The following is a 13,341-nucleotide window of genomic DNA, read 5'->3' on the forward strand; positions in this document are numbered from 1 at the left end:
GAGCAGCTAAAGAGATAAAAGTCACTGCACAGTCGGTGCTAATCTCAGTTGGGGATAATGCTGTTTTTTAACAAAATTATGTAATAATATTACTTTTCTGAATTACAGTCTTGTGTAATGCATTAAGTACCTATGAATGTGTTCCTTAAAATGTCATTCATCCAAAAAGATGAGGAAGCCTGGATGAGACATTTTAAATGTCATTTTTCATTAACTAGATAATGCCATGGATGTCACTATTGTTCTTTTTATGTTTTTAATACTGAGGGACTCATTGCACATACGCTTTAATAATGCTAGTAGCGTAGTTGAGCTTGTTAAAATGAATGAAATATAAAGGCAATGTGCTCATACAATAGAAGAACACTACTTAACATTTTAAAAAGGATTCCAGATATGGGCAAAGAAAGGAATACGTAAAGTAGGTGACCTCTTTAAAGAAGGGATTCTAATGACCTTTGAAGAAATCTCTCAAATGTATGACATTCCAAGAATACATTTTTTTAAATATCTCCAAGCGAGGAACTTTATTTCTTCTATGCAAAACCATCGTCGGGATTCCTGTACTCTCATCCTTCGAAGAAATTATATATATGAGAGGGCTTTGATTTCATCAATACATAACTAAAGAAATATCCATAGTTAGACTTGAGACATGGAGGGCGGACTTAAAAGAGGACATTTCAGAAAACAATTGGAAGAAAACTTGTGACGCATCTCAGAAAATAACAGCAAACTAATTTAAAGCTACTCCAATGTAATTGGCTGATGCAGACATACATGACTCCTGTTAAATTGAATAAATACAGTTATATACCTGACCTTTGTTTTAAATGCAATGAGGCTAAAGGGTCAGTGTAACGCTTATCAGTTCAATTTTTAGACATTAGTGGGTCGTCCATTATATTCATTTTCAGGTTTCCAATTTTATCCATTTTTCCATTTTTTTTTCTACTCAGAGGATCAGAAATTTAGAAAATTACAAAATTGCGTCTGAGCTCCAATTATTCAATACTGCCATGGTATTCATGGTAAATGCAATTTTGTAATTTTCTCAATTTCTGATCCTCTGAATAAAAAACTGAAAATTGGAAAAACAGGTTAAAGATCCAATTTCTTAATTTGTCAAGGTGGAAAAAAATGAAAAATTGGATATTTGAACCCATTTTTCTGTTTTTCCAAATGTCCGTTTGTGTTGTTGATTTTAGTGTCTATATTTCTCTTTACCATCCCCAAAAGACCTCACTGTCTGTCCAAGCCTCTCTGTATTTGCCAGTTCTACTTGCCTGTCTACTTTCTTTAATGTATAGTCCATTATATGTGTGAATAAACACACTCGTGCACAAAGATACAGACACACACATACAGACCCCCATTTGCTGGGTGAATCATCCAATGTGTGTTTTAGAGTACAACTCTTACTGTAATGTTAACACACACTCAAAAAGACACAAAACAGGGGGTGGATACAGAACGTCCCAAACCTGCTGTTACAGACTGCATCCTCCACACAACACTGACACAGTGCTTGACATATACACTCTTAGTGTGACTCCCACACACACTCTCCTCTCCCGTCACACAAACACACTATCACTATACTCTTCGTTGTGGTTTATTATCGTTGATCATCAGAAGAGGAGTGAGGATGTAAGTAGAAGGTGAGGCTTGTATGGGTGAGGGAGACCAGGCGCAGCAGGTCGTGGGAAAGCAGAGAGTGTGGAAGTGAAGTAAAAAGAAGATTTGTAAAAGGTCGAGGGCAGAGAACAGGATATGATTTTGTTTTCCTTGCTTGAGAATTATTGTAATGAGATTCTATAGGGGAAATGCTCGCCGTCGTTACTATGACAACACATGAAGGCCAACAGTGTTGGAATATACCACTGCCCCGAGGCTACCTGGAGGTGTGCCAGGTGTTAGTGTGTATGTGTGTCATAGTGTGTCATTGTGGGTGGCTTGGTGGGTGCAGGGGCGGAATTTTTATTTCAGAGGGGGGGGGACACAGTTAGTACAGGCACAAATAAAAATATTTGCTGAAAAACATGTGAAAAGACTGAACTATAGTACCGAATTGTGGAGTTTGACCATTAAACAATAAAGGTGGTCCAATAAAGCAAAACATGTAAAGTAAGGAGTAAAATGCATATTTTCATGTTAATATGTTACACAGTATGCAAAAATAAACAGTTTTATCTCTTATACTTTTGAAGATATTTACTAAATGAAAGGTTAACTCCATTAAACCCTATGAAGGGCACAATTTCATAATGGATCTCTATTATACAATGTTTAAACTAGCCACTCCAAGCTCCACTATAATAGATATTTACCACTTGTAAAGATTTTATACAGATTTTAGTTTTTAAATTTTCATCTTTTCTATTCTACATCTCCATTCATTCTGGAGAATACTGGGTCAAATTTAACCCAATTTGGGTCAATATAGCCCTGACCCAGTAGCCATGAGCATAAAAACTACTGGGTCACCAAAATGTGTTGTTTTGATCCAGTTTTAGTTATTATTAATATTTTATTCCATTGAGTTATTCAGCCACACCAATATGTGGTTATTTTGACCCAGTAACAATGTCATATTTACATTTCTGTTCATCAATTAAACCAATAACAATAACACGTTCTGTTCAGACAAAAAGGTTTTTTACTAAGTTAAGTTTTGACTCAATTTTCCATCAGAATCAGCATTTATTCGTGCTTAGTTACAGAAACAATAAATGATTTCCAAAAAATAAAAATTAGTGCTGTCAGTTAAACGCGATTTTTTTTTATCACAAGATTAACGTTCTTTTTTGCCTAAGCCAAAAAAGAAAAATGAAAGGTGGTGCTGAGATGATCAGACTCAAAAGGAAAAAAGGGATTGTGTTGCTGTGCTGTGTGTTGTTCATTCATTCACCATCTGAACATTCATTAACAAAAAATAAATAATGGGACAAAAAGAAATCAAGGGACATTTAGAATAGATACAAATATTTTAATCATTTGACAGCACTAATAAAAATACATTCATGAATGTGATGAGTGAAGAAGCAAAGTAGTGGACTGACAGCTTGTTTAAAATAACATGTAAAAAGAATAAATTAACACAGCTATTCAACATTGCCATTTTCTATCTCCAGCTAACTTAACTTATTTTTCAAGTTTTTTTATGTCCTCCATCTTCTGTAATTGGTGGGGGGGGGAGGAGGTGTTGGAGATTGCTAATATTTCTGCTTCTAGCAGTTTAAATCGGTTTGAATGATTGCACCTGAGAAGAGGGGACTGGTAGCTAGAGCAGGCCCTGTTTCTGTGTGGTGCTTGCAGTATCTGATTTTATAAATACAAAGCTAGTTGGGTGGCTGGATGGTGGTGTAGACTGCCACAACATGTTGTTCTTATACAGAAAAAAAGATGTGTGTAAATCACAACTCATATCTGACAATGTGGTTCATGTATGCGTATATGGGGTTATTTGCTTACTTCTTCTTCATCCATGCATGTTTTTGGAATGTACTTTACTTTAATCCACCCGCCCCCCTTTATAGAATGTATAAGCAGCATATACATATTTAATAAATGGTTTATAACACATTATATTTGTAAGCAGAGTTAACGAATAATGTACATTAATAAACATTTAAATTTGTATTATATCTGCTTACAACTACATCTAAGTATGGTATAAGCCATTCATCAGCTGTTTATTTAACTGCCTATAATGCAGGGGTTAAAGTAAAGTGTTACTGTATAAATGCGTGTTTGTGTTTGTCCTTCATCTACAACAGCCTCTTGATATTCTCTGTTGATATACTATAGTTCTTGAAGGCTCATCAGGTTAAAGAGATGCAGAGTAGCTGCCATTTCAAATCTATTTTTTGCTTTTGTCTGCCTTGCGCTTGTATTGTGCACTCTAATTGAGCTAATTAAATGTCAAATTTTTTGTGTGTTAAACATCTTCCCCTCTTTCCTCTGTGTGTTCCTGCTGACCTGTTTGGGGAAACTATTTTCCACTGCATGAATCTTTAAAGAGATGCATTTCTTTACCTGGAGTGTGTGGATGTTACACAGAAGCACAGATGGGTGATTCCCCCTTTTCTGACAGCTACGTAGATGGCTGAGCTGCAGTGGAGGAAGCGAGGGAAACACCCGGCCGTATGAAACAAATCACAGCAGCACAGCCATCATCAGCCGTGTCACTCTGTCGAGATTGCACAGGGAACCCTGCTGAAATCAAATGGATGCAGGCTTATACACACAAGCAAACTCTCATACACACACACGCTTGCACATATACACATAGCCTTCCACGACAAACTAATCAGCACCCCGCTGTTTCTGACCGAGGACAATTTTGAACGCATACACACAGTTGGGTACGTGCATTCCTCACTGCACTTGTACATACTATATTGTAGCAATCCGTCGAGGGCTCTTTACCTAAAGTACAGACATCAGCCATCCATTCCACCAGCGCTCATCATATTTTATTCATAGTTTTTGAATAAACACAAATAAAGTGCATGAGTGTTTAGACGTGGGCAGTAATGCCTGTTTGTGCGTTACTTCTTTCTGAACTCAGCCAAGTTATTTTTGGCAAACCTGTCTTATCTTTCGAGAGTGTGCATGATGAAGTCTTGGCTATTTCCTACACGCTTCAAAATGTTGAATGCTCCCTTGCTCTCTAACTCACTATGTTTCTCTCCTTTTATTCTCTCTGTGCCTTTCTTGGCACACACTCCCATGCAGGAAGGAGGAGCACTCATACATTTTCATTAAACACTCTTAATCTTAATTCATTACTTATCAGGATATACTGTATGTGCCCTCATTAACATTGCCTTCTTCTCCATCTTTCTCTCCTATTCTGTGCACACCCTCCTCACCTCCTAAATTCAACCCTCTCTCTAACCGCCCTCCGTGTATCCTTCCTTCCTCATTTATATTTACTAATAGCTCTCTTTATCTTTTCTCCTTTTTTCCCCTCTCGGTGCCTGCCCCTTCAAGGAACCTGTGAGCACTCAACAGCACCATTGAAAACACTGTCTAATCTGAAAGTTAATTAAGTCTGTCTTCCTCACTGTGTTCCTGCTCCTCTTCTTCTCTCAAGCATGTCTTTCTGGTTGAGAGACTGCTGTCACTCTCTCCCAAATGAATTTACCATATGTCCCATGTGGGTCGAGCTGGAATACAGACAAACCTCTCCGGTTTCATATTTTTACACTTCCTGCAGGCCTCGAGGCTCCGGTGACAGGAGAAGACTGACACCATGTAATTCAGATTGACAGCATCCAATTAAATTAAATTAGGTGCTGTCAATCTTTGATGTGTTTTTTCATCTATAAGAAGGGAATATTTTTCAGCTCCATATAGAGGCGATATAGAAGGGATCTCACACCAGATGGATTGGATGTGAAAATAGACTTGGCTTGCCGCTCAACATGAGGAAATGTGAATCTGGAACAGAGCTATCCCTCTTAATCCTCTCCTCTCTCCCATTCACTTCTCCTTCTGTCGTGCGGCTCCCTTCCTCATATTTGTCCTCGCTCCTTTCAATCATCTGGGCTAATTCCCCAGCCAAAAGCCACCGATTTACCAATTCCTTCTCTTTACTGACTGACTCAGTGCTCTGTTTTCTCCTCCTCTTTTTCCCTCCCTCCCTCCCTGCTCTCTCTCTCAGGGTGCGGGCTGTACGGCTCTGGTGGTTGCCGTGGTAGCCAGGAAGCTGGAGCTGACCAAGGCCGAGAAACACGTACACAACTTCATGATGGACACGCAACTCACAAAGAGGGTGTGTAGGCTTGTGTGGTGTGAATGAGTGTGTCATCCAGAAAATAAATAAGACTCTAATTTGTAAAAGAAAGCACACGTTCCCTGCTCGCACCATAATGACCACAGAACTGTATTTATAAGTACCACTTTTATATGTGTAATCATCCTCTAGGGTGAATTTTTACTATATTTTTAGATTTCGTTGGGGTTAAAGACAAGGTCGTTGAGAGTCCGGCGAAACGGCTTGTGCTTTCACTGCCCCTCCTTCACCCTCCCCAACTACTACATCACACTATCACCTTGTATTGTAGTGACAGAGTGCCATGTTATTTGAGTGAGTGAAGGCAATGAAAGGTCATCTCTTTCTCATTCTTTCTGTCCGGCTCCCTCACTTAGGTCCCTCTCTATTTTCCCATCTCCGATCTTTTTCCTCCCACATGGCCATCCCACCACCCTACCACCTCCCCTCTCCTCTGACATTTGTCTCTCTTACAGTAAATCCCTTTCTCTCTCAATCTTTCTTTCTCTGTCACCTTTTCTCCTCTCCTCCCTCCTTTGCCCTCTCCTTCCCTTCATCCTTGCCCCCTCCCTGCATCCTTCCCTCCATCTCTCACTCCCTCCCTCCTCCGGTCCTTTTCAATATTTCATACGGTTGAAAGACCCAAGTTTTAAAAATAGCTCCCATATCAAATATGTAGCGTACATTATGGCAGAAGGGTACTGGGGTGGGGTTATCAATAATTTCAGTAGGGATAAAATATCGACAGAGACGCTAAATAGACTCTCTGTTGGAGCCAGTCTCTCACCTCACCTTTCTGCAGGCTCTGACCATGTCAACCAGAGTGTGTTTTCCCAAGACGTTTTACACCTTAAACTGTGTGCGTGTGTGCGTGTGTGTGTGTGTGTGTGTGTGTGTGTGTGTGTGTGTGTGTGTGTGTGTGTGTGTGTGTGTGTGTGTGTGTGTGTGTGTGTGTGTGTGTGTGTGAGTGTGTGTGTGAAATTTTGTGTATTTAGAATCTGTAACCCATCTGACCATGTAAAGCAGCTGTTCCCAACCTTTAACCCCATTTTGATGGATTTTAAACTGGGTGTTTTTTAACAGCAGTCATTATATAAAAGTGAATATTGTTACAATATTTTTATGTAAGTAGATAGTGATCTTGGATCATCTTTTTTTCATTGCTAGCAATGGTGGGTCAGTCTGAGGGGTCTTTGGTCCAGACTAAAATATCTCAGCAACTATTGGATGGATTGGCATGATATTGACAATATTTGTGGTTCCCAGAGGATGAATCCTAATGATTTTAGTGATCCCCTTACCTTTCCCATAGGGCCAGCAACAAGTGGACATCTTTGGCGTTTTGTGAAATATCTTGACAGCTGTACTTTGTGTTTTGAGCTAATTAGCAAATGTTAGCATGCTGTCATGCTAAACTAAGATGTTGAGTCCGGTAAAGATTATGCCTACTTGACATCAGCATGTTAGCACAGTCAATGTGAGCATAGTAGCATGGTCGCGTTAGCATTTAGCTCAAAGCCCAGCCTCACAGAGCCACTAGCATGGCTGTAGACTCTTATTTCAGTATGTTTGGTCAAGTTTACAGTCATGCTACTCATACAAATGGAAACTTTGTAGAATTGGAGTGGGAGTAGCTGTAAGGTTAATTCATTTATGCCGTACATTTAGCTATATGAACTTCCTAAATTTTCTAGCAGGTGATGGTGTTCAGGTGTTACAGTACTAACTGACTAAGGTCGGTTGGAGTCGTGTTATTGTAGTTGGTTATTGTAACTGTGAATATATGAAAGACCAGCCTCACACTCATTTGTAATCTATGTGTGTGATTATTTTGCTGCTGAACACGTATGTGGATATATTTTAAATCAAATCATTATTAGTCTGCAACTGTAATGTTATGCTCCTGTCTGAAGTTTTTAAATTTTAAATAAAATGTTTTTTGTAAGTTGTACAAGTAATTGCAATGATTTTCATTGCATAAATATAAATCAAACTGATGCTAATCACCTCCTAGATAAAGAAAAGCATACCATTAATTTCAAAGTGAATGTCCTCCTCAAGCAAGTAAAGTAACATCTTATAAAAGCATCAAGTAAGGGAAGCATCATACAGCAGTTTCATTCAACACAATGCAGCGTGCTGCTTGGTGACATTTCCTTCAAAGGGTCTTCGGTTTATGCAGTGGTAATTGTCTACTCTATTACTGACAGAGCAAAGATTGTAACTGTTGTATGCACATTGATTTACATGGCTGGGGCCATTCTCTGCCATATCACAGTAACAAGAGAATACAAACACTCAAGGCTTTATAATGAATAATGCAAAGATAGACTTTACATCATATGTGTGCGCACACAAACACACACACACAGCACACCCACTGGCTTTCTACATCCGTGAAATGGTGTTTCCTTCCTTCCTTCTTTGAAGGATTACCAAGAATATCAATAAAATGCCAATCAGTGTCGCTTCAGTGGAAACTGTTGTTATTGATGTCTGTGTTTGAGGTTGTTGTCTTTATCTATGTGTTGTGTAAGAAAAAGTGTTGGGTGTGATTGTACTGAGCTAGAACCCTAAAACTGCAAGCAAACTTCCTTAGACAGCTGTGAACCACACAGATCGTTTTTAGTTCAAATGTGTGTGGTATTTTTGACACTCTGTGACAGATACTTTAACATATTTCAAAATATTTTCACTTTCCGTCATTTGCATGTTCTCTGCTTTCATCCTCAGATCAGATTTTTAGACACGGTCGACAAGACTGATATCTTGTGTGTTGCAGATTGGGTGAAGAGGGCCTAATAACCTTATCAAGGAGGATAATGTGCTTTAAAAACATCATTCAAGGTTCAAGGCACAGGGTTAATTTCCATGCAGTGTTCAGTAAAGTGATGTGTTCCTCTCCCTTTGATAGGATTAATACAGATAGAAATTACATAACATAGCCCCAAAGTCGACCATGTGCCTGAGGTTGTAAGTGATCATGTTTGGTGTCAGGACTTGTTGATGCAGAGTGTTTTGATTGTATTGGTTAAGGCAGAGCCCTGCTGAAAGTCCATCTGGTCAGAACATTGCCCTGAATGTTCAAAGAGCGCTCTCAAAACTGAAAAAGCAGGACACACTTACTGTAGGCGCTAAGCCAGTGGAGTGGACTGGTGTGTCCTTCCTTTTGATGAAACTACTATGTCAATTAAATGCCATTCATTGAAGCAATAAGCCAATTGACCATGTGCATATGGCTGTTTCTGAGGTCAGTACTTTGATCCAAAGCTTTTTAAGTCGAGTTGCAAAGTTGAAAATGTTGTCTTTCTATAAATTTGCAATCCGAATGTGTATTCTGCCACCACTCCGGACGATTGGTTAAATCAGAGCACTTTTAGAAGTCCCACTGGCATATTCTGAGCTTCGCCCTCTGAATATTCAGAGTGCACTCTGGGCTGCGGCCAAGAATGAGGTTCTGCAATGCCTTCCAATGTTTACACCACTAGTCAAATGGGAGCAATCTAACCTCCGAAGATTTCTACTAAGCTAGCTTTCATTTCACGCAGTAAAAATAACTCCTTTTCCGACAGCCTTTTAATTCACACGCAAGCCAGATGGATCATTATTAGTGTAGACATATTGTGACAGCGACCAAAAATAATTTGACACTCAATGGATTTACACATCACTCTGGTGTGTTTCACTGTTTATCAATTGAACTCATCCTGATCTGACCTCATTCAGGAGACACACATACACGTGTTTTCCCAAGACGTTTTACACCTTAAACTGTGTGTGTGTGTGTGTGTGTGTGTGTGTGTGTGTGTGTGTGTGTGTGTGTGTGTGTGTGTGTGTGTGTGTGTGTGTGTGTGTGTGTGTGTGTGTGTGTGTGTGTGTGTGTGTGTGCGCATGTGAGATGCGTGCCTTGTCTTTTTCCCGTGAGGGGATGGTCAGAGCAGGTAAGGCCACATGGCACTGTGGCACATGGATGAGTTTGGAGGTTGTTGCCGAGGTAATTGGTCTGTTTGTTAGTTTATGTTTTCTGCTCTCTTAGAGAACACCATTGTAATTCTAGCACCACAGCACCAAATTACGAATTGCATACATAGTGCCAGGATTAGAAGGGTCAGGCCAGGTGCCTCAGCTTTCTCTGATGTTAACTTTCTCCATCACTATGGAAAATGAAGGGAAACAATCCAGGATTTTTTTTTTTCTCAGTATAAGCAAGGTGTCCGAGCCCAATTCTTATATTTTTACTTGCTGATGCCAATATCTAAATATTTGAGTCCATGGTTATTTGAAAAATAAAAAAATACATTACATTACTGTTATTAATAGTGGTCGTGTCTGTGACATTTCTATAATATTTATATTTGTACTGATTAAATTATACTCAACAATATGTCATCAACCCCCCCAACATGCTGAGATGTGGGAACCCCTTGTCTTAACAGATTACTCATGTACCTGCCATAAGGTGTGCTGTGTAGGGGAGCAACTAGAACAGATCTTTGACCCAAACCAGCCATATGGCCCCAACATGGTTGCCAAAGTACGAACCATATGGTCGAAAAATAGCTGCTGCTGTCGTTTGGTTTCTTGTGGAGTTTTCTTAGCGGCTCATGTTGAGTCTTTTATTTTTGTAAATGGAGGTGCCTCAGTTTCTACTTAAACTCCCAGGAGGAGATAGAAAGAAAAGAAAAAAAGAGGTTAGTGGGGTGAATTAACTGTAAAATACACACAGTGTGTTAGTATCCGCTGCTGTCATTTGCATGCCAAGCAGTCCCCACCATTTATATTAAGATTGAAGCTTAAAATCGTCTAAATTAAATGGCCTAAAGCAGTGCAACAGCTTGCATTGCTGGACAGATGTTGGAAGTTTGTGTGAAAACTTCCACAGCGAGCCGGCCGGACAGACACAAGATGCCATCCTTCATCATATTTCACTCACCCTGCAATGATTAATCAACTGATAAATAGGATTTGACATATCAATTTACCAATGGGCCTGTAGATGTGAGGGGTATTAAATATGCTCTTCAGTAACCTGGCCCATGATTACAACTAGAGATAAGACATAATCCAGGCAAATTGAATTTTACTGACTATCACTGACTTTTGGTTGCAAATATCCTCTCCAGCAGTGTAAGCAGATGTGATTTTTAATTTTATGTTGAAAGACTTTCTAAAAAAAATGCAACGCTACCAAGATGTCAGCACTGATGTTGGTGTACCCACTATCAACATGTCTTCATTTTGATGATGCCTCTTCAGGATCTTTGCAGCTCTGTCAGTGCCTGTCCTTGCTATGGTAATCCTATTGATACACACTTGGAGATGAGGCTCAGAGAGGAAACATGGCATAGCAGGCTGTACCACATACTCCAGCCCTAGATTTACATCCAAATCACGTTGGTCATGGCATGTGAACTGAACATATTATATCTTTTTTATATTTATTTTGTTGGGTTTATTCTCATGAGCTTTACATACTATATCTTAACTGTGTTTGTAACTGCCATTAAGAGTGATTGGTAACGTGAAAAGTTAGCTTCATGACTTAATCTCCTGGACGGCTCTGATATATTATCTATATACTTCTGTATACTATCGTATGTTGGATTAGCTCCTTTTGGTTTGACTTCCTCCGTGTCATTGAAAACACATCTGCAAGGCCCAGGGCCTTCCACTCTCTTCATCTGTGGCCAATAGTGTGTGTTTGTCTGCATGTGTTTATGTGTAGGCGCTTATGTGTGTGAGCAGTCCTTGACTGCAGTGGATAGGTGCTGATTAGCCAAGCTGCCGGGGTCTTTTGTGCTCCTGAGACGGGGGTATAATTGTTCTTTGTTAAGTGTTCAGCAGCTCTTTGAAGTCTCTCATTCAATTTATGTCCTTACAGATTCTCTCGCCCTTCTGCTTTCTCTATGGTATCCACCTGCGCTTTTTTTGCTGGGTGTCAGACCCCTGTGTTGTAATTACATAGCAACCTATAGAGATGTACAGTACATGAAACATAATGGAGCAGATATGGATATAAATTAATGTAACTGAATCCTGATCTTTGTCCACAGAAATCGACCTGAAGCCTACAGACATTTTGTATGAGTCTTTTATTAAATCACAACAATCTCACATTCAGATGATATGAATAAAAGAAACTGGAGCCTATGTGTGACCAGTATAAAAACAACCTTCTGGCTTTTAACTCTGATGGCTATCCGTTTTTTTCCATGAATGAGCATCATTACATAGGCTATTTCTCTCTATGTCTCTTCTGCAGGGATGAGGATTGTCTTTGACAGCAAGTTTAGAGAGTATGCCGCCATTGTTTTTATTCAGTTGCTGTTACGATTAAATGGAACTGGTTTTACAGTTTTTACAACTGCTTACACACGTTTTGAAAACTATGTCTCCTTTTTTCAAAATTCTACACAAAACTGCAAAACACAAAATGAAAAATTCCTCATATCTCCTTGAAAATGAAACACTGCATTCAAAATATCATAAACACCTATCAAAATGAAGCATTTGTATCAAACGGCAAACACTTTTTTCATAATAGTATATCTTTGGATATACCATGTAAACACTGTTCTAAAATGTGTTCTAAATCAACAGCTTTCATAGGCTTGTATCTACATTTCGATACAATGTTCCAGAGTGAAAGTAATCTGCTAAGAGGGGTTGAACAGTACACTGTAAATATCAATGCAATGTTGAAACAGAAAATATTTTTTGGCAAAACATTACTGTTGCAGTAGCATACAAGAAAACAAAACCATTAACATACGTGCACCAAAAGTATTATTTTTAGAATAAAGAACGTGTGTGTGTGTGTGTGTGTGTGTGTGTGTGTGTGTGTGTGTGTGTGTGTGTGTGTGTGTGTGTGTGTGTGTGTGTGTGTGTGTGTGTGTGTGTGTGTGTGTGTCTGTGTGGTGGGGGGATCACACTAAGTGTGGCCCTGATCTCATCAGAGATGGCTCTCCTTCAGTGACGGACTGGCCATCTGGAATTTGGGCAAATGCCAGAAGGGCCGCCCCCCTATCTTGTCTTTGGTTAATTTTGATAAGTTAATTTATGCATACAGCCACAAATATTCAAGATTGTACTGTGGCGAGGTGCGTGGAAAGATTCACTCAGAAGGCAGAGTTCCTAATTTCCAAGCTAGGTTATTGGCAAAAATAGGGCCGGTGTGTTGCAAATCCCAGGGCCGTTTTTTGATCCCAGTCCATCACTGCTTTCCTTCCTTCTCTTCTTTGCCCTTCTCCTCTTCTTCCAAGTCTTCCTCCTTAAACTTGTCCGCGTTGTCGTCCCCTGCCTCTCCCTCCTCCTCATCTTGCTCTCTGTCTATTGTTGGCATCCATCGTTCAAAACAGGTAATCTGACCTTTGATTATGCAATTAAAATGTTTGCACATGTGTGGAGTGGGTGTTTGACCTGGTGAATAAGTGTAGCATTTTGATTGGTTGTGTTTGGAAAAGGAAAGCAAGTCACTTCCTGTTCGATTTTTGGGTCTTAGGTAGAGAATTGTGTCTAGTGTTTTGAAAAAAGTGTTTTATGCAATTGAAAACTGAGTG

General features: G+C 39.5%; 1 protein-coding gene across 1 annotated transcript in view; it reads left to right on the top strand.

The window, feature by feature from the left end:
- Positions 1-13,341, top strand: part of kcnn3 (potassium intermediate/small conductance calcium-activated channel, subfamily N, member 3) — a 50,816-nt gene that overhangs the window by 33,384 nt on the left and 4,091 nt on the right. The window contains 1 exon segment of the mRNA XM_039805206.1: positions 5,672-5,782. Within this exon segment, the coding sequence (XP_039661140.1) occupies positions 5,672-5,782 (111 nt within the window).

Source organism: Perca fluviatilis, chromosome 7 (genome assembly GCF_010015445.1).
Source record: "Perca fluviatilis chromosome 7, GENO_Pfluv_1.0, whole genome shotgun sequence".
NCBI classification, from domain to species: Eukaryota; Metazoa; Chordata; class Actinopteri; order Perciformes; family Percidae; genus Perca; species Perca fluviatilis.